The 20,602-nt window shown below is 36.3% G+C and overlaps 1 protein-coding gene and 1 non-coding gene across 31 annotated transcripts in view; both read left to right on the forward strand.

Annotated features, from left to right (window-relative positions):
• Positions 1-561: 561 nt before the first annotated feature.
• Positions 562-632, forward strand: TRNAG-CCC (transfer RNA glycine (anticodon CCC)). Its single transcript has one exon. It is a non-coding gene; the product is annotated as a tRNA-Gly (tRNA).
• A 109-nt stretch (positions 633-741) lies between these two features.
• TIA1 (TIA1 cytotoxic granule associated RNA binding protein) overlaps positions 742-20,602 on the forward strand; it is a 30,412-nt gene continuing 10,551 nt past the window's right edge. For 5 of the 30 annotated variants that reach the window (XR_011526003.1, XR_011525999.1, XR_011526002.1 and 2 more), the window contains exons 1-8: positions 761-1,190; positions 8,271-8,367; positions 13,013-13,111; positions 13,869-13,923; positions 14,096-14,128; positions 15,362-15,449; positions 17,861-17,926; positions 18,638-18,713. Coding sequence is in view for 12 of the 30 variants with exons in the window: in XM_070572431.1 (XP_070428532.1) it covers positions 1,165-1,190; positions 8,271-8,367; positions 13,013-13,111; positions 13,869-13,923; positions 14,096-14,128; positions 14,727-14,845; positions 15,362-15,418 (486 nt within the window). In the remaining 18 variants the exon portion in view is untranslated. Of the gene's footprint in view, positions 1,191-8,270; positions 8,368-13,012; positions 13,112-13,868; positions 13,924-14,095; positions 14,129-14,726; positions 14,846-15,337; positions 15,450-16,178; positions 16,316-17,682; positions 17,927-18,637; positions 18,714-20,602 lie in introns of those variants that run through there. The other 25 variants (XR_011525989.1, XR_011525988.1, XR_011525986.1 and 22 more) reach the window with 16 other exon arrangements.

Here is a 20,602-nt window from a genome sequence, read left to right on the forward strand (position 1 = left end):
AAGGAATGACTTCGAAGAGGACGTCACATTTTTGAATGTGTACATTCTTCTATGTTTAAACAAAATGCGTAATGAGTACGCTGAACCACATTTCAGAGCCCTCATCTCTCTGCTTCCCACGAAGAGGACTGAAATTTACATATCTTCTAACTCATTTGGTTTTAGGATTCTTGTGATCGAGTTGCATTAAATATCTCAAGTATTTTCCAATGTACATTGAATATACCAATAAAATGCAATTATTAAAGAAAAATTCGGCAAAGATCTGGAAATATCTTCTTGACTCTCAAAAATTTGATTAACACCAAGACAAATTCTTAATGAAACTATTTTTTTAAACTAAAAAAATTCGAGTTTTTTTGTACAGAAAAAGTAGAAACAATCATTCAACTGTATTGGGATCAGAGAAAATAAATCCTTTCTTATATCAATGAAAAACAGCAAAGTATAGACTCTCAATAAACTTTTGTTTGTATAAGGATAAACAAATCATCCTTATATGGGAACTAACGTTTGCTTGTGTTCAGTCTTAGGATATTTCAGCGAGCCTAACTTCCGTCAGCGCCGCTGGTGTAGTGGTATCATGCAAGATTCCCATTCTTGCGACCCGGGTTCGATTCCCGGGCGGCGCATGCAGTTTTGCCACCTTCAGAACAAGGAAACTTGAAGAGTTCTAAAAACTTAGAATTTTTAATTTCCATACAGACTTCTATTTCATTATAATTCACAGTTAAAACACTCGAATTTGGAACTGGAAGACAGAAAAGTTTCCGCAAGGCCTGAAATAGTTAATCCTTACGCCTGCGCAGTCTGAGACACTCCAGCGTCGGGTGGAAGAGCGGCTGCGCAACAAGTGAACCTATGGGTTGAGGTGTAGCCTGGCGGCCGGGAGGTTGAAAGTGCAGGATTATTCCGCGCCTGCGCGGCCCGGGTCAGTTCGCTGGCTGCTCCTGGGCTCCCGGCTCGCCGCCATCTTGTATTGGGGCTTCATTGTTCGCGCTGGGCCTGCCGCTTTGGTGTAACTGCCGCCGAAAAAGGAGGCGGAGTAACCTCCGGTCAGCCGAGGAACCCCGCTATCCCGCAGCCATAGCGGCTCAAAAGATTTGGGAGGTAATAAAAGACTAGGGAGCTGGACCCGGAGGCGCGGCCGCGACAGCAGCAGCCATGGAGGACGAGACGCCCAAGACTCTGTGAGTCTGGGGTAGCGCTGGGGGTGGGGGGCGGGATGGTGGTGGTCCCGGAGGGAGGCCTCGGCCCTGCGCCGCTCCCCAGCCTATTGTTCTCCGAGGACGCCGCGGGGTCGTGGTTCCTCTCCTGGGCGCGCCCTAGGATGCTGGGGACGGAGAGCCGGGCAGTGAGAGGACGCGGCGCAGGGAGAGGGCTTCGACCCCCGCCGCCTTCTTCACCTGCGCGACCCCGCCGCGTGGCCTTTGGCCTCGCCACGGGCCCTCTGCGGCCTCAGGCCTGGACAGAGGACTTTTTCATTCAAACCTCTTTTTTAGAAGTCGGCGAACCTTCTTTTTTTTGTCCCTTGCTTTCCTTCTCTCTTTTCGCGCCCCTCCGTTTTGATGAACCTCTTTTGATCTGTTCAGCCGCATCACTTTCATTTCGCCTTGATTTCCTCCTGAAACCTTTCGTTGTCTTCTCGTTGATAGACCTTTTTCTCTTGAGGCTGCTTGTACTCCTTTTCAGTGAGGTAAAACTTGAATTCTCCCAGCTGCCAACTGGAAGGAAGCCAGATGTTTTTCTCTAACCTCTCTGGTTTTCCTTCTGTAGCTCCCCCACCCCGATCCCGACCCCTGACCAAAAAGCCTAAAAACCGGACACGCTAAGGATTTTGAAACTGCTTTTTAGAAATGGAAATCTCACCCGGAGGTATATATCAACTGAGAGGAAGTGGATTTAATACGTTTTTATTGTTGTGTGCTACTTTTGATTGACATGTTGCTGAACCAGCGGGCAGTTTGCATGAAACCAGAATTGATAAATATCTTAACATATTTAGTCACCTCGGAGAATTTTTGGTGTTAAATGATCTCAGTTTGGGATGTTTTCTTTGTCGTGTAGCTTCCACCATAGCATTTTCCTTTGTTTTTCGAAGTATTATCGGATGAGGTGCTCCTGCCTTTGTTGCTTTTCTCGGGAAAAAAAGAAAAAGCCCGATGAGTTTTTGACATAGCTTTTTTGGTTTTATGCTTAGAATACTGGCAGTTTGAGAACTCTCTGCGTTAAAAATACCATTTTAGGTTTCTTTTTGCAGCTCTCTAGCTATTAACGGTTGTTGTCATGAAGTACGGTGTAATCAGTTCTTTTTTCCATCACCAAAAAAGTTTCCATCTTGTAATCTATATGAGAAATATAGTTACACTTGTTTTCTTGATAGATTAGTAAACTTTTTTGCTAGTTTACCTGATAGTCTGTTAATCTTAAGTATCTTTTTAATAGGATGCAGCAATTAGTGCATGACCATGTTTTTTGAAAGATTCCATCTGTAGATGAATACTCCCTAAACTATTAGCCTCATAGAGTTTATGGAAGCCTTTTTCCCCCTTGCCTCTTAGGTAGAAGTATGATAGCCAGCAGCATATTGGATTAAACACTGCTCATCTTTTATAATGTCTTTAAATTTAAGATGATTTATTTTGAAATTTTTAATTTCAGAAATGGCCAGAAATATCTGGGAATGTAACCTTTTTTAGTACATTGATTTGGGAATATCAAATAACGAAGACAGCTTCAGCTTTCTCAGGCCAGTCTGCAAAAGCAGGTGGTTAAACAGTACTAGCTTGGGGACAGGGGACCAACCATTGCAGGAGAAAGAAGGAAGGAAGTTTTATTCAACAGGTGCTTACTTTAATGCTTGTGATAATGTGAGTTCTGTGGTAAGTGCTTTCCAAGCTGCTTTAATCCTCATCGGAACTCTGCGGTGAATGGGCCCGTGTTTAACATGAGGAAAAGCTAAGCTTAGACTTTAAGTAACTCATGCAAGGTCATATACCTTTTTGTTCATCATCCTGCAACTCTACTGTCCTCAACTCTGAACTCTTCCGCTTAGGACTGATTTTCCCTTGCATCCTTTACTAGAACACCCAATCCAAAAACCTCTTCCCCAAAGTAGTCGATGCTCTAACACTTCCTATTCTCTCCTCCCTTGCTTCTACCGCCCTCAACCAAAACTCCCATTCTTCCAGTCAGACCGGTCTTGATTAAATATGAGTAGATACCAATCCTTAAGTTTTCCCAGCAATATTTTTACTTTTAATATAAATCGTTTGTTTTAATGACCCTGAAACTCAGGGTCTTTTAATATGTTCTTAGCACAGTGTCTGGCCCATGGCAAGTGTTGAATAAATTTGTGTTAAAAACTGGTACAATTCCTAGCAATGAATTAAGATTTTACTCATTCTTGAGGGTAAAATATAGTCTGAATCTAAGTATCACCTGTGTACTTAAATGGCTTCAGAGGAAATGCCTTCATTTGCCACAAATGAGTGTTCAGCATCGCCTTGTTAAGTTAGAGATTGCCAGTATTCAATTTCTTGTCAGCAGTACTTTGGCAATATATTGTGAGAAGTGGTTTGATTCTGGATGTGTTTTGAAAACAGAGCAACAGGAATCACCAATGGATTGTATGTGGGATGTGAGAATGAAGTTAACAATAAGGTTTATTTACAAATGTGTAACATCAGTCATCTAAAATGTTAGTTTGTTGCAAAGTATAAGTAAAAATGAGAACAGTCTTGAGACCATGGATGTCTTAGGATGTCTTCTGGCATAGTATTAGATACATTTGTTCAGGCTGGTTTATGTATATGGTGTGATCTCCAAGTGAAGGAGGTGCTAGCTAGTATAGTAAGAGGGTTTCAGCTATCATGCAACAAACTATCCTTTGTAAAGAGTAGACAGTTGTTAAATAATGGTAGGGTTGTGATGCTGGTGTATAGTATAAGTAAGTATTTGTTGTTCTACATACTTAAATAAGTAAAAGACATACACCTTTTCCCCATGAACTGGAGTAACTCTGGCAAAATAGGATAATTAGGACCAAATAGATACACAGCTTCCACTTTCACTGGATATTGGACTCCACTGCTGTTTACCACCAAATGGATTCTCTTTAATCTCTGCTTCTTGAAGCCCTATCTTTGTCTTCTATGTTCAGAACTGGTATCTCTAATTGACCTAGCCTAGATCACATGCAAGGGAGACTACAAAACCATATCTAGCCTTTTCAGCTTCTTTAGAGGAGTCAGGCTCTGCCACAGGATGAGGATTTCTCTCAAAATAGGAAGGAGGGGGTCAGCCCCATGGCCGAGTAGTTAAGTTCACGTGGTCCACTTCACTGGCCCAGGGTTTCACCGGTTTGGATCCTGGGCGCGGACCTGACACCACTCATCAGGCCGTGTTGAGGTGGCATCCCACATAGCACAACCAGAAGGACCTACAACTACAATAAACACCTATGTACTGGGGGGCTTTAGGGAGAAGAAGAAGAAGAAGAAAATAGGAAGGAAGATGTTTGGCAGCCAAAAATAAATAATTCACTACACAGGTGTAACTTAAATCCATACTATTAGTAGGAAATCCTTGGGCTTCAGTAGCAATAATATATTACAAAGTATTGAACAACTAAAGAAACATAAAAATGAGAATGAACTTTTTAAAGTACTAGCATTCTACAAACTATAAGAAACTTATTTTTCCATTGAAAGTATCTTGATTATAAAAAGGGACTGCAGAATTCAGATTTGGGCTTTCTGTCTCAAACTAGTATTTATTTAGCAAGTAGACTTGGAAAGTAATAGCATCTTAAGTTGTTTGGAAAATTTGAGGTATTAGTGATTTACTTACTGGTAAAAAGCAAAGACTAATTTAATGGGTTATTTTTATTTACACAAGGAAGACAAGTTTCTTGTCATTTGATTTCTTTGATATGAATGTTATATATGTTACTTGTAGTTTATTGTATTCCTGTCAGAGGTTGAGAACAAGTTGTTCATGTGATTTTCTCTGAAGAGCATTTCTCTAAACACCTGTGCATAGAGTTAATTGGTAGAGGCTCCTGGAGCTTATAGTATATACAACAGGCCACGTTAAATAAACAAATATAAAGACAATACAAACCCTGGTGCTTTTTAAAGTAGCTTATTTTTTTTATTACCTATCTTCAAATGAGGTATATCACTCAGAAAATATTTCTCAGAAAGTCTTAGATGATTTTGCAAAGAGTAATTAATAGAACTCAGGTTCCCTAAATAGTGTCCACTTGCCACTAGATTATCTAGCTTTAGGAAAGTGGATGTTAGAATTAACTTTCAGAAGAGCCATTTTATTCATTTAGACATATGCAATCCTGAGAATTTTTTTTTTTTTAAAGATTTTGTTTTTTTCCTTTTTCTCCCCAAAGCCCCCCGGTACATAGTTGTATATTCTTAGTTGTGGGTCCTTCTAGTTGTGGCATGTGGGACGCTGCCTCAGCGTGGTTTGATGAGCAGTGCCATGTCCGCACCCAGGATTCCAACCGATGAAGCACTGGGCCGACTGCAGCGGAGTGCGCGAACTTAACCACTCAGCCACAGGGCCAGCCCCCCAATCCTGAGAATTTCTTATAGGCACAAGAGTCAGACAAGAATCGATATAGAAGAGTTGCAGAGATGGTACAGAGTTCTCACGTAACCTTCACCCAGATTCCCTTAATGTCAACATCTTACATAACTATGGTATGGTTATCAAAACTACAAGCTTTCTGGGGCTGGCCTGGTGTTGTATTGGTTAAATTCATGTGCTACGCTTCGGCGCCCAGGGTTCACAGGTTTGGATCCTGGGCGCAGACCTAGCTAGTGCCACACTGTGGCAGCATCCCTCATAAAATAGAGGAAGATTGGCACAGATGTTAGCAACAGTCTTCTTCACAAAAAAAAAGTTAAAAAACCCTACAAGCTTTATTCCAGTTTCCCCAGTTTTTCCACTGATGTCCTTTTTATATTCCAGGATGCAGTCAAAGATAAGACATTGCATTTAGTCGTCCTCTCTCTTTACTCTCCTTTAATATGTGAGATGTCTTTTGTGCCCATGGCACTTTTTAAGGGTGCTGTTTCTCCATGGTACAATCTGTTTCTCCCACTATACAGTGACTCTGTGCTTTTTTTCTCTACATACTCTAGTAATTAGAATTAAGTCACAAAGACTAGCCCACACTCAAGAAGAGGGAATGAAGCTCCACTTCGCAGAAGGGGGTATCAAAGAAATTGTGGACATATTTTATTTGGACATATTTTAAAACAACCAGTTCATTGGTTAAAACCAATAATATCTTAGAGGAGATATTTTGAAGCTCTACATATATCCTATTTCTCCTTAGAGTTTCATCAACCATAAAAGATCCATGGGTGGATCTTGCCAATAGCAGTCATTACTGTGGTGTTTTGATGGTGATTTCCCTCATTCCTTCTACATTTATAAATTAGAGTTCTTCAAGAAAAAAGCTGTTTTCTCCCTGATCGGGATCCAGTGAAAGAATGTTCATTGTATTTGGTTGTCAGTGTCAAAATTTTAAGTTCCTTTTAATCAAAAACAGTCCTCCTTTTTTTTTAGGATAATTTTTTTGAAGAAATCAAACAAGTTGTCTTATACAGTGTCCCATTTGTGGATTTGTGTAATTGTTTTTATATGCCCAGTATTGTACACTTAGATCTAAATTTAAGCTTGACTAGATTCAAGTTAAAGCTTTTTGATTTGAATACTTCATAGGTGATATTGTATAATTCATATTGTACACAGTGTCTTGTTGTCCATCTGAAAAATGGTTTAAAGTTTGATCACTGGGTCAAAGTGGTAAATGACCAAAGCTCTTACTTTTTTAAGGTAGGGTTTTCCCTTTGGCCACTGTTAAGTAATCTTTGTGATAACTTTGTTACCCTGCAGGTATCCATTTTCACACCAAACTTTCATCTAATGTTTCTGCATCTGTTAATGATTCTTGCCTGAATCAGTTATTTCATTAGGGCTTACACATTATTAATTTAATGTGTTAATGCTGTCTATGTTTATTGACTAGCATTTCTCTGTAAAGAAGAGCTTTTCCCTCATCAGCCAGAGCTATTAGATTACACTGTAATGGAGTTTTCAGAATAAAGATTTGGTGTAATGATAACCTCCAGTACTGGAAAAATTGCTGTTGGATAGCTGTTGCTGTTGCTTTTTTGAGTATCATTATTCTACCTGATCTTTAAATGTTATTCATTGTTCCTTGAAACTCAGCACTTCTCCCTTTGCCATTTTAACCTATTCCACTGCCTTTGTGGTAAGCGCTCAATATGTTTATTGAACAGGTAAGTGGAAGGAAGGAATTAACACTTTCCGTCATGTATAGATGTTTATTTTTCTGGAGAGAGAGTCCATACCTTTCATCATTGTTCTCTGAAGGATTCTTGGCAGAAGAATAAGAAACTGTGGTTGTTGGGAGACTGCATTCTCTGATTTCAGAAGTGATAACTTCTATCACTGACCTGTCTAGAGGCAATCTAATTTCAAAAGTCCCATTTTGAAAATTTATTTATTTAAACCTTTTAAATAAAGATCATCCCAGTCGTGTGATCATGGAATACACTGTTTACAGTAATTAAGTGTGTTGGTTACTAATTCATGTTATCTGTGGAAGGTCTGTCCTGGAATCTTTCTCCTCACTCTCCACTTCCACTGATCAGTGATACTCATTGAAAGGTTTCCCATCCCTTTGTGAGTATGCATAACACCTGAGAAGTGATTTACCCATGATTTCTCAAAAATATGTTTATTGTGTAAACCAAAGTATACCTATATTGGACTCTGTTAGGGGAATCATGAATTAAAAATGGAGGAAAATTTACTCATTAATACTGTAAAAGTAGAAGTAATTGCAAAGCTTCTCAGGATTTATTGTATAAAATGTTCTGTGTGTCCCGTGATTCATTTGAGAGATTTTTAAGCATATCTTCCTAGGGTAAACCTAGAAACTTAGAAACAAACAGGTTTAATTTGCAAACCTTGACTAACACACACACACGCTTCCCCTCTACTAACAGTGTCTAATATATTTGCAGGTAACATACCTTGCATCTGTTTTGAAAGAGGTTTTGAAGTTTTGGCAAATTTTTATAAGCTATTCCCAAATAATGTAGTTTAAGGCAAATATCTACCTATTCCCAAAGTTTATTTTTCAGTAAGCAACTTAGAAACTGATGCAAAAGAAGCAAATTTAAGATGGTAAATTGTGTTTCTTTGTGTTTCAGGTATGTCGGTAACCTTTCCAGAGATGTGACAGAAGCTCTAATTCTCCAGCTCTTTAGCCAGATTGGACCTTGTAAAAACTGCAAAATGATTATGGATGTAAGGGTATTTTACTTAGTTAACTTTCTTCTTTTTTTTAAATACATTATTCAAATCTATTACTTCCAGGAACTCTTAGTTTATGCAGTGTAACGTTGGGATTTTAGTGAATTTGTAATAATTTGGCCACTGAGTTTAATTTGTTTTACTAAATAAAGGAAGAAGAGAATAGAACTAATGATTTCTAGAGCAGGTGAGAACTATGGGTAGGCTCTTGTTTTAAGTGCCTTGAGGCATCAGAATTGTTTATTTTATATGTGGTGTCAGTTGATTAGCTAATCTAGAAATTCAGTTATTACAATTAAATTGGGAAATTGGGTCAAAAAATAATAGACATTTGATACTGTGAAATTGTTTGTTTTTAACTTTATTTTTAAAGGTCATTATTTCAAGTTTTTCTTGCATCGCAGCAATTCCCATCCATCAGACCTTTATATTTAGAAAAAACATTGAATTCATTCATCTAATTGGTGTTAATCCTGAATTATAACATATATAAAAAGACAAAGTTTTTTTGATGGGAAAGAGTGCTGAAGAGAAATCTTTTATCCTATGGTCTCTTCTTCCTGTAAACTTTTGGTTTTCTTTTCCCCAGGAAAGAAAATCAGATATGTGTCTCTGTATTTGCTACTTTCTTTTCTATTGTATGCCAATTTAACTCTTTTTGCTGTGTATTTTAAAAATTGTTTAGTCAATTGATTTTGGTTTGTTCTTAGATTTTAAAATGTCAGACCTTTCTCTGAATGATACAGGGTCATCTACTTATAATATAGATGGATTCAACAGATGTTTTTGTCCTTTACACTCTTCTTAAGTGTTTTCTTATCACATTTAATATCTGTATGCCTTTGGATAAAGAAGAAAAGATCCATGTACCCATAGAGAAAGATAAGAGGGAGAGACAGGAAAATGATGGAGAATTTAAAACCAGTCTTTCCTTGATCTGGGTCTTCTTCCTTATCCCAGTAATAGCATTTATGCAATGCTTGCTACCTATTATTATTCTAATTCTGATGCATTATCACAAATGCTCAATAGAAACGTTATAAAGCAGATGTTATTCCCATTTAATATATGCAGAAATGAGGCAGAGCAAGGATGTAAACCCAGATTGATCTATCTGAATATGAATCCTGTCCATTGGTTTGAACGCTGCTATTCTGTCCCTGTCTGTGTCATTCTGGATATTTGCCTGGTAAAGATCACTAGGCAAAATGTTAAGGGCTGCCTGACCTACAGAAAAGGCTGACTAGGTGCAGGCCCGGTGGCCTAGTGGTTAAGTTCACGCACTCCACTTTGGCGGCCCGGGGTTTGCAGGTTCGGATCTCGGGCGCAGATCTATATACTGCTCATCAGGCCATGCAGCATCCTGGATACAAAATGGAGGAAGATTGGCACAGATGTTAGCTCAGAGACAATCCTCAAGCAAGAGGTGCAGGATTGGCAGTGAATGTTACCTTAGGGCCAATCTTCCTCACAAAAAGAAAAAAGAAAAGGCTAACTAGGTTAGCCTCTGCCACTTTGTATAAGTTTTGAATTGATGTCCCTATTTATGAATTTTATGCTCCTTGGAGTATAAAGGCTGATAGTGTGTACGCTTAGATTCTTTTTATCTAAAAAGTACAGTTTTTTTCTGGGTACAAATTAAGTAAAATGAACGTTCTTTTTCATTTGATTGCTCTTCTCTTAAGTGTAAGCTACCTTTCCTAGCCACCTTCTGATGCCTGTCAACATTGATCTTTGTAGGAGAATTTGCATTTTGTGCTGTTAGTTTGAATTATACAATTTTTAAAACATTTTTTTAATCCCTAATGTTTTTAAAATAAAATAATGGATAATCTCAATATCATCAATTTTGTGGTTGCCTCCTTGCTCTAAAATTCTTTTTTTTCCCTTAAAGATTGGCACCTGAGCTAACATGTGTTGCCATTCTTTCTTTCCTCCTCCTCCTCCCTCCTCCTCCCTCCTCTTTCTTCTTCTTCTTCTTTCTTCTGCTGCTTCTTCTTCTTCTTCTTTTCCTTCTCCTCCTCCTCCTCCCCAAAGCACCCCCAGTAGATACTTGTATATTCTAGTTGTGCTATGTGGGACGCCGCCTCAGCATTGCCTGATGAGTGGTGCTAGGTCCACGCCCAGGATCCAAACCGGCAAAACCCTGGGCTAGGTCCACGCCCAGGATCCAAACCGGCAAAACCCTGGGCTGCCGAAGCAGAGCACATGAACTTCACCACTCAGCCATGGGGCTGACCCTTAAAATTCTTAAAAATCATTGCCAGTGACTTTTTTAAACTGTTAATTGTGCTTGAAGCAAGATGGTATATTTCTTTATTCTAGTATCATTCTAGTCTTTTGAATTAGTTTCTTATTTTAACAATTCTGCTGAGGAGATTATGGAAGGAATTTCAAAATGGACTGTAAAGTCATTTGGTATTTTGCACTTGATAGGTGTAAAATATTGAGTTTTTTTTCTGCTTCTTTAATTTACATGAAACATATAGCTTCATTTATCATCATACCTCAGTTACTTGGAATACTAACAGAAAAGAAGAGAGAATTTTATTTTTGAGGTCATAATAGTTTATAACATTGTGAAATTTCTGTTGTACATTATTTTTTGTCAGTTGACGTATCTACATGCCCCTTCACTCCTTGTGCCCACAGCCCAGCCCCTTCCCCTCTGATAACCCCTAAACTGTTCTCTTTGTCCGTGTGTTAGTTTATCTTCCACATATGAGTGAAATCATATGGTGTTTGTCTTTCTCTGTCTGGCTTATTTTGCTTAACATAATACCCTCAAGGTCCATCCATGTTGTTGCTAATGGGATAATTTAGTCTTTTTTATGGCTGAGTAGTATTCCATTGTGCATATATACCACATCTTCTTTATCCAATCATCAGTCAGTGGGCACTTGAGTTGCTTCCATTTCTTGGCTATAGTGAATAATGCTGCAGTGAACATAGGGGTGCGTGTGTCTCTTTGAATTGTTGATTTCAGGTTCTTTGGATAAATACCCAGTAGTGGGATAGCTGGGTTGTATGGTATTTTGATTTTTAACTCTTTGAGAAATCTCCATACTATTTTCCATAGTGGCTGCACCAGTTTGCATTCCACCAGCAGTGTATGAGGGTTCCCTTTTCTCCATGTCCTCTCAAACGTTTGTTATTTTTTTGTCTTGGTGATTTATAGTCATTCTCATGGATATAAGGTGATATCTTAGTGTGGTTTTATTTGCATTTCCCTGATGGTTAGTGATGTTGAGCATCTTTTTGTGTGCCTATTGGCCATCTGTATATCTTCTTTGGAGAAATGTCTGTTCATATTCTTTGCCCATTTTTTGATCAGGTTGTTTGGTTTTTTGTTGTTGAGTTGTGTGAGTTCTTTATATATTTTGGAGGTTAACCTCTTTCGGATATATGATTTGCGGATATTTTCTCCCAGTTGGTGGGTTGTCTTTTCATTTTATTCCTGGTTTCCTTTGCCTTGCAGAAGCTCTTTAGTCTGATGAAGTCCCACTTGGTTATTTTTTCTTTTGTTTCCCTGTCCAAGTAGACATGGTATTCTAAAAGAACCTTCTAAGACCAATGTCAAAGAGTGTACTGCCTGTATTTTTTTCTAGAAGTTTTATGGTTTCAGGTCTTACCTTCAAGTCTGATCCATTTTGAGTTTATTTTTGTGAATGGCATAAGAGAATGGTCTACTCTCATTCTTTTACATGTGACTGTCCAGTTTTCCCAGTACCCATTTGTTGAAGAGACTTTCCTTTCTCCATTGTATGTTCTCAGCTCCTTTGTCGAAGATTAGCTGTTTGTAGATGTGTGGTTTTATTTCTGGGCTTTCAATTCTGTTCTATTGATATGTGTGCCTGTTTTTGTATGAGTCTAAGAATTTATTTCTTCCCTATTGTCCAATTTGTTGGCATATAGTTTTTCATAGTATTCTCTTGTAATCCTTTGTATTTCTGCGGTATCCATTGTAATTTCTAGAGGAGAGAATTTTTAAAAGACTGCTAAGCAGACAAAAATTTAATGTCAGAAAATCCACATTCTAAAACTTATTCTAAAACTTTACTTTACCAAAGAACCTCTTCAGATTTCAAAGCCTATTTACTTATGTTTTAGAAACAGTTTTAAGAAGGTTGGCTGGCATTTTCTGCTGCTCAGCTAGTTAGAAGCAGCAAGGATATATGCACGTTTATAGCAATAAAAAGTAACATGTAACATGGAAGGGACAGAAAAATTATTAAAAGCCAACACCAAGACTTGAGAACATAGGAGTATAGCCAGACTTAACCTCTGTAGCTTAAAGAAATGATTATATTATATGGTGATGGGGAGAACACACAGACACACACACACACACATATATATATATAATATAGCTATATATTCATCCATTCATAATTAGGACACTTAGTCATTAGTAAAAGATTAAATTATATATACTAGTATACTATGACTTGTTGAAGAAGACATCTTTCTATGTAAATAGTTCATTTTTGAGTGTTCACTTCCTTAGCTAAAGATTTACTTGTGGAATGGACCCTTCATTCTCCATGGCCTGATAACTGAGGTGTATAAAACTTTCCATAATTTTAAGTTAATGGGAATATAAAACTTAAAATTGGCTTTTGTGTTCCTCCTTCAACAGACAGCTGGAAATGATCCATATTGTTTTGTGGAGTTTTATGAGCATCGTCATGCAGCTGCAGCACTAGCTGCTATGAATGGGCGGAAGATAATGGGTAAGGTAAGCTGTCATAATTAAAGGTGACTTGCACTGGAAAATTTTAAGTTGCATATAGCTTGTTTCCTTTTTAGAAGCATTTTATTCACTTTACAGCAAAAGATCACATGTAATGTTAAAAAGATGAGATAAAGCTTTTAGAGGGTGTGTTTATATTAGTATCCTTCATGGTGACTTGCACCTGATAAATACTAAAATATTTGTTGAATTACTCAAGCCCGGATGAAACATCTAGGACGACTGGATACTAATGGGGAAGAATAAAAGGAAAAAAATTTATTGGTACTTTAGATAAGAAAGGTTAGTTGAATGTTAACAGAGAAGTATGTTAAATTAGCGTTTGTCAGCATTATTTGGGTCAGTGTAGGTTAAAAGATAAGTATTGAAACTTTGACCAGAACTGGTATCCCCTTGAGTGTTTCATCTCAAACACACAGGGGCCAGCCCTGTGGCCGAGTGGTTAAGTTCATGTGCTCTGCTTCGGTGGCCCAGGGTTTCGCTGGTTCAGATCCTAGGCGTGGACGTGACACCGCTCATCAAGCCACACTGAGGCGGTGTCCCACATGCCACAACTAGAAGGACCCACAACTAAAAATATGCAACTATGTACCGGGGGGCTTTGGGGAGAAGAAGGAAAAATTTAAAAAAAAAAAAAGTCTTTGAACAAACACCTTCCTATGTATTCATAGATGCAAATGTTGTAATATCTTATTTTGAGCTCTTTATTTTATGGAGTATAAATGTAGAAAAATTTTTTTAGGAAGTCAAAGTGAATTGGGCAACAACCCCCAGCAGTCAAAAGAAAGATACAAGCAGTAAGTATATTTTATACTCTTTGAACGTTTGTTTTTATTGTACACAGTAGTTTTATTGTAAAGCATATAAACATCATACATGTTTGCAGTAATGTTTTGATCGTTATCCTAAGATATGATTGAATGTGTTTGTGTTAATAAATTTAAGAACAAATCTAATCTTTGTCATCAGGTAGTACCGTTGTCAGCACACAGCGTTCACAAGGTAATTGTATCTTCTTAAACATAAAATGAAATCTCTTGAAAGGGTATTCACTAACCACCTGAATTTTTTTTTGTTTGATATTGGGGGGAGTGGGGAGGGAGGAGGTCGTATTTCTATTGTATCTCTGGCAATATTTTCCCCCTTTTCTCAGTGTTGACCAAGTGTGGCTCGTCCACTACTTTGGTGCTATCTCAAGTTCTCTGACCCCCTTGGTAGCAGTTGATGCCTTAGAAATACTTTCACCAACTAAAGGGCAAGATACCCTGCTTCCTTGAGGTCACAATCTGTGCTTCATACCCAGATCTTCTGATTGCTTGAGTTGCTCCTGAAACTGTTTCCCAAATGGCAACCCAGTGTGTTGCTTGAGGCCTGCCAAGTGGGGGTAACTTTTCTTTCCAAATATACTTTGTCAAAATTGATATATATGTCCATTTTATAAAGTGTTGATCCAAGTATTTTGTATTTTTAAAGTGTTTCTTTTTTGAGCATTGTCTTTTTTTAAAAACTTCACATATGGGATCATTATTTCTCTCCAATGCTTTTTTAGTGGCTCTGATATAAAGTGAAGGGATTACTGTTTTCATTCTGTTGCCTTCAGTCTTAGTTCACTTGCACATGGATTCACATAAACTGAATGGTGTAATGTCTGGGCAACCAAAACTGTTGGCTTTTGAGAAAACTGTCAAATACTTTAACATCAAACTGTTGCAATGCAAGGTATTTCTTTGATTGTTCTTCACAAAATATGGTTAAACCAAATATATCATGTAGCTAGCTTCAGTAAATTGTCTTAACTGAGGCGAGTCTAGTCTTCATAACTCACAATACCACTATTTTATTTTAATGTGTAAAGCATTAATATAGTGGTAAACTGAATAAATGTAATAATTACTATGAGAATGGTAATTAAGTCATTAATTTTTTTGCAGAACTTATTATATATTATTAGTTTATTTTCTTAGAACAGTATAATAAATGGCTGTAAGTAGAAATATAACTGTCAGTTTCCAGTTAGGCATATCACAGTCTTTAGGAGAAGCTTACCTGTATTGTCACCTTGATTCATTATGTTTAAAATTGATAGGATTTGTTATAGATATAGGATAGTGTTTTACTTATACTTTACTATAATCTGTAAGTTATTTTAAGAATACTTTATTGAATAGATTTTAGTATTTTTTAAATTCTAAAATTTTATTTTTCTTTTCACTTCCCCTTCCTTCCCTTTATAAGATCATTTCCATGTCTTTGTTGGTGATCTCAGTCCAGAAATTACAACTGAAGATATAAAAGCTGCTTTTGCACCATTTGGAAGAATATCGTAAGTAACAGAAGATAAATTTAAAGTGCTTTTAATTAGAAACCGTCTTATGTAGAAGTAATTTGAAAGTCTATTGTGAATTTTGGACATTACTTTTAACACTTGAATATAATGTATTACATTGTTTAGAGACTATTCAAGCAGTTAACAGCCAAAGATGGTTTTCCCATTGATAAAATAAATCTTTGGTCTTCAATTATCTTAAAATCCATTTTTAATTAGCATTAGCTTTTAAGAGACAAATTTGCTTTATTGTACATACTGCTTTTTATGTAAGTGTCTTGATAGCTTGCTGATAATCTTTAGTACAAAACTTGTGCTGTGTCTAAGGAATTTAGACCCTTTGGGCACTTCTATGATACCATGCATTTTGTGTTAATATATTTTAACAAAAAGAAACTTTAACGATTCAACCTAAAAAGCAGTTATTAAGTGTTAATTCCCAAGTATCTGCCCTTTGGTTGTTGTTACAGTTAACAATAATAATAATAATGATACCTTTTAGTATTTTGTAAAGCACTGTCCTGCTTGCATATGTTATTAATCATACACTTTAGGCCCTTTGTAAATAGCTCACTCAAGGTAGTATTCGTCATAAAAGAACTTTAATATTTTTAAAAGCATACTGTAATAAATAGTAAGTTGATTATAGTACTTTCTTAGAAGTAATTGTTGAATTTAGAAAACAGAAATTTTTTAGGGTTTCTGGTTGCTTTATTATTGTTTCAGCTAGAAGAGTAGTAAAAGGAAACACTAGCTTTGGTTTGGTTTGATGAACAGACCAACAGCAGAGATGAGAAGGTGAGGAGACTTGGAAAGTAAATGCTAGTAGTATTGGTGACGAATTTTGGGAGTTTTCATTTGAAGAGTTGTAGTTCATTGGTAGGGGGATAAAAATGTATAGTGACGAAGGAATGGTCATAAGTAAGGGGTCAACTTTAAAGGCAGTTACAAGATAAGGGTTTATAAATGAATTCTTCTGTTAGGTGACGTTTTTCATCATCTGTAATAACTGATTAGGAAAAATAAGTAAGTTCTAATTTCTTGATTGTTCCTTTCAATCTGTCTTAGGGTTTTAATGATGGTTAGGTTGCTTTCAAATATCTAGACTTGGAGGTCTTAACCTTTGACCTCTTAAAGGCTCTGTAAGTCTCTGTACGCAAAATTTTGTATTTGTTTTCATTTTGGTGTGGAGTATCTTTGTTAAGTTGTATCTTATTTTCAGAGTAGTGATAGGATCATAAAAGGATTAAGGAAAGATTAAAGAACCCTGATCTAGATCTTTGCTGCTGCTTCTTTAGAGAATCTTTTCAGAAATAAGTAAGAACTAAGTATATTTCAAGGCTAACATTTCGTGAAACTTTAAGAAGAAAATAATTTTCTGAAATTTTAACAGATTAGCTGTTTTATTAAATGCTTTGATTTTGATTCAAGTAGTTTTTCTGAAAGCATGGGAATTTTAGTTTGGGATTAGATAAAGAGTGTTTAACAATGAGGGTAAGTTAAATGACGTTCAAATTTTAGCAATTTCATGACTTTTTAATAATAGGTCAATAATTTATTTTTGTTAAATACGTTGGTAGCATAATTAGTCTGTAGATTTTCTTATGGTCAACCATGATTATTGATTTTTTTTGTTTTTTTTGGTAAGGCCTTTCTTTAAATTTTATAATTTTCAGTTGAGATAATGTATAATGTGTCAACTTTAGGCTACTCAAGGAGTTTGTTTTCCTAAGTTTAAAAGAACCATTTTCAGTTGGTAGCATCATTTCCTGATTTTTTTGTTAAAAGAGATAAGTTGGTAACTATATGTTAAAAGGTTCTCATGATAGATATTCTCTGTAGAGATCCTACGACAGTGCTTGATTTATAGAAAGTATGCAGTAAATGGTGGCCTATTGAAATATTTAGTATTAAAAAAAGTACTTTCTTTCCCCACTTTATACAGTTTAAACTCTTCCTGTTCCTTGAGTTTAGGGTAGTCTAACATATTTTGGTATAGAAGTGAATCAGCTACCAAATTAAATGCATGTGTACCATACAGAAATTTAATAAGTATTTTTACATATTGAGAAGTGACCTGCATTTGTTTTCCCTCTTTAGCACCACTTCTTTGTCATTTTGATCCTAAACACTTAATAAATCACTCCTAAATTGATCAAAATATGCTTATGTATTCTTTAATATAAAATTATATTGCATGGCTTTCTGACTTGGGTTTTTGTTGTAAAAGTGCCTGTTTTGTTCATGTGTCCTGAGAGAACAAGCATTGTGACATACCTGGCTAACTTAAAAGCAGATTGCCTGTGAAGCACAATTTGAGTCCAATTTTTTGAGGTATGGAGTTTTAGCTATCATGGCTGGGTTTTTTTGACTCAATCTCAAATAATAGGGCTCTGGTTATTTTGCAGAGTATCTCTGAAGAATGGACAGAATTGCCCTGGCTAACTACAAGCTACGGTTCACAGTGGATAAATGTTGGCGTGCTTTTTTACTTTCTGACTTTTAAAAATTTTGCTTTTATATCTTGTAGTTTCCAATCAATCTTATATGATTGCTATTTTAAAATTCAGTATAAAATCTTTTCTTATATAGTTTAAAACTAAAATGTGTGTCTAGTATTTTTCTTCAATGATTTAGCATTTCTGAAAATGTCAAGTTCTCGAAATTTACCCATAGTCCAAAAGGGGGGTCTGAATTGATCTGAGAAAATGGAATAATTTAATTAATTCAGGGAATATGCAACTTTTTTATTCTTTTAGTTTCCAGTTTTCTATTTATTTTTTTAATGATTAGGGTAGTATATGGTATCAAATAGCAAATTATAAATTGCATGGTTAGAGAAAGCCATTCACCTAATGTGCCTGTGAACCCTATAAGAGGTTAAGTAATTCACGTGAACAGCTGCTTTCACCATGCTTAATATTTAAAAGTTTAAAAACTTTTTGAAGTGGGAGGCAATTTCTGTACAATGTATACATATATGTTTAAGAAGTTATTGATTTGCATGTTTATAAAATTAAGCCTTATTTGCTAATACATGATAAATTTTGTAGAATAAAAGGTGAATTTGCATTAAAGGTTCATTTTAATGAAGATGAAACATGAAAATGAGTTGTGTATGAAATTCTTTCTGGTATCCAGAGGAGAGTTTACAAACCTAAACTTATGATTGTTTCTAATTTCAGAGATGCCCGAGTGGTAAAAGACATGGCAACAGGAAAGTCTAAGGGATATGGCTTTGTCTCCTTTTTCAACAAATGGGTGAGCTCAATAAAAAGTGCATGTGCAATGCTCTGAGAGTAAAGCACTAAGATACTCATTTTGTTTTAAGTATTAATCTTTTATCTACCATTCATTTCACTGGTAATTAACAACCTCACTAGAGGATATCTTCTTTCTCCTGGTTGGTCATTTATTCAGCATTTATTTATCACCTCATGCATGCAAAATACGGACAAAATCTTTTCAGAAAATAGAAAGGAGAAATTGTTTAATTATTTAAAAAGGTAGATATTGAAAATCTCATGTATTTAATTCATTATCTCCCCGTTTTATATTCCCATGATAATTTAAAAATAGCTAATGCAATGTTCCAATGGGTGGGGTTTTTTAAATCTGTATATTAATGTATTTGAAAATATTTCATCATTTCTTTCATTTAACAAACATTTACTGAACACCAATTTGCATGGGCTTGAAATTTCTAGTTTTTGCAGAGAAGAGGAAGGGTAGTGCAGTTGATCAAATGAGAGGTGATAATAGCATATATAAAGAAGGAAAAGGCTCGTATTTAGTGTGACAGCTGGATAAAATCTTTGACATGTCCTCCATACTGTAATATGGTAATACTGTACCATTGTTTAAATACAAAAAATAATGAGGACGCTCTGTAAGTACTGATTGTGGAAGGATTTCCATGGCATATTGTTAGATGAAAAAGCTCATTTGTGTAAGAAAGAAGGGAGCGTATATTTATGTGACGTGTGTATTTGTGTTCTTTTCCCTCTTTAGAGATAAACAAGAAACTTGTTGCAGGGTCTCCTGCAATTAAGGGTAGGCAATGAGACAGGCAGATGGGGGGCAGGACAGGAAGCTTCTTGCTGTGTTGTACTGTTTGAAGTTTGAACCTTGTAAATATATTACAAATTCAAATAAATAATAAACTTTTTTAGTGTAATAACTCAATGTTCAAAACAGTTAAATGCATAGATATCACACTTCCAAAAATATAGGGGTGGGCTGGCCCCGTGGCCGAGTGGTTAAGTTCGAATGCTCCACTGCAGGCGGCCCAGGGTTTCGTCGGTTTGAATCCTGGGCGTGGACATGGCACTGCTCATCGAGCCATGCTGAGGCAGCGTCCCACATGCCACAACTAGAAGGACCCACAACTAAGAATATATAACTATGTACTGGGGGGCTTTGGGGAGAAAAAGGAAAAAAATAAAATCTTCAAAAATATAGGGGTGAATAGTGGGAGAATTTATATACACTAATCTTGGAGTATACACTAAGATTTCATTAACCTTGGATTTTATTGTATTGCCTCTATGTTATGACTTTGCCAATGATAAGTGCAGAAACACTATACTTGTCTGTGTAAGAGTGCATTAGAATGAGCCATTAAAAGTTTTTGATAATATGAAATGTATTTTAGAAAGGCTTTTCTTTAGTAATTGGAGTATTTGAAATAGATATTATATCATTTCTTGACGACTTTAGGTCAAATTTATGAGCATCACTTCTTATGCCAGTTCCTTCTAGGTTTTTTTAAAGGTGCATTTGTTTGCAATTATGCCAAATAATACCAAAACTTTTTTTTTTCTAGTTCCTTTGTCTGCTTACATTAGAACTAATGTCTGGTTATTCTTCACTATGAGCTCTTACTATCCAGATACCTGCTATAACAGCTTGCAACCATTTTGCCCAAAATTTACTTTCCAAATCAAAAATCTGCCCCAAAAATCTGTGAAATCTGTTCACATGGCTTTCAAGTTCTGGCAAGACAACCAGAACATATTGCAATTGTATCTCACCTGTTCTCACAGTAACATCGTATCTTGCAATCGGATTGTTTAAATGTGTTAAACAGTATAGCTATCATTCCTCTCGGCAAGTGAAGACGTCTTCTAGGAAATAGAAAAACTGGTGAA

Source organism: Equus przewalskii, chromosome 14 (assembly GCF_037783145.1).
Source record: "Equus przewalskii isolate Varuska chromosome 14, EquPr2, whole genome shotgun sequence".
Classification (NCBI taxonomy): domain Eukaryota; kingdom Metazoa; phylum Chordata; class Mammalia; order Perissodactyla; family Equidae; genus Equus; species Equus przewalskii.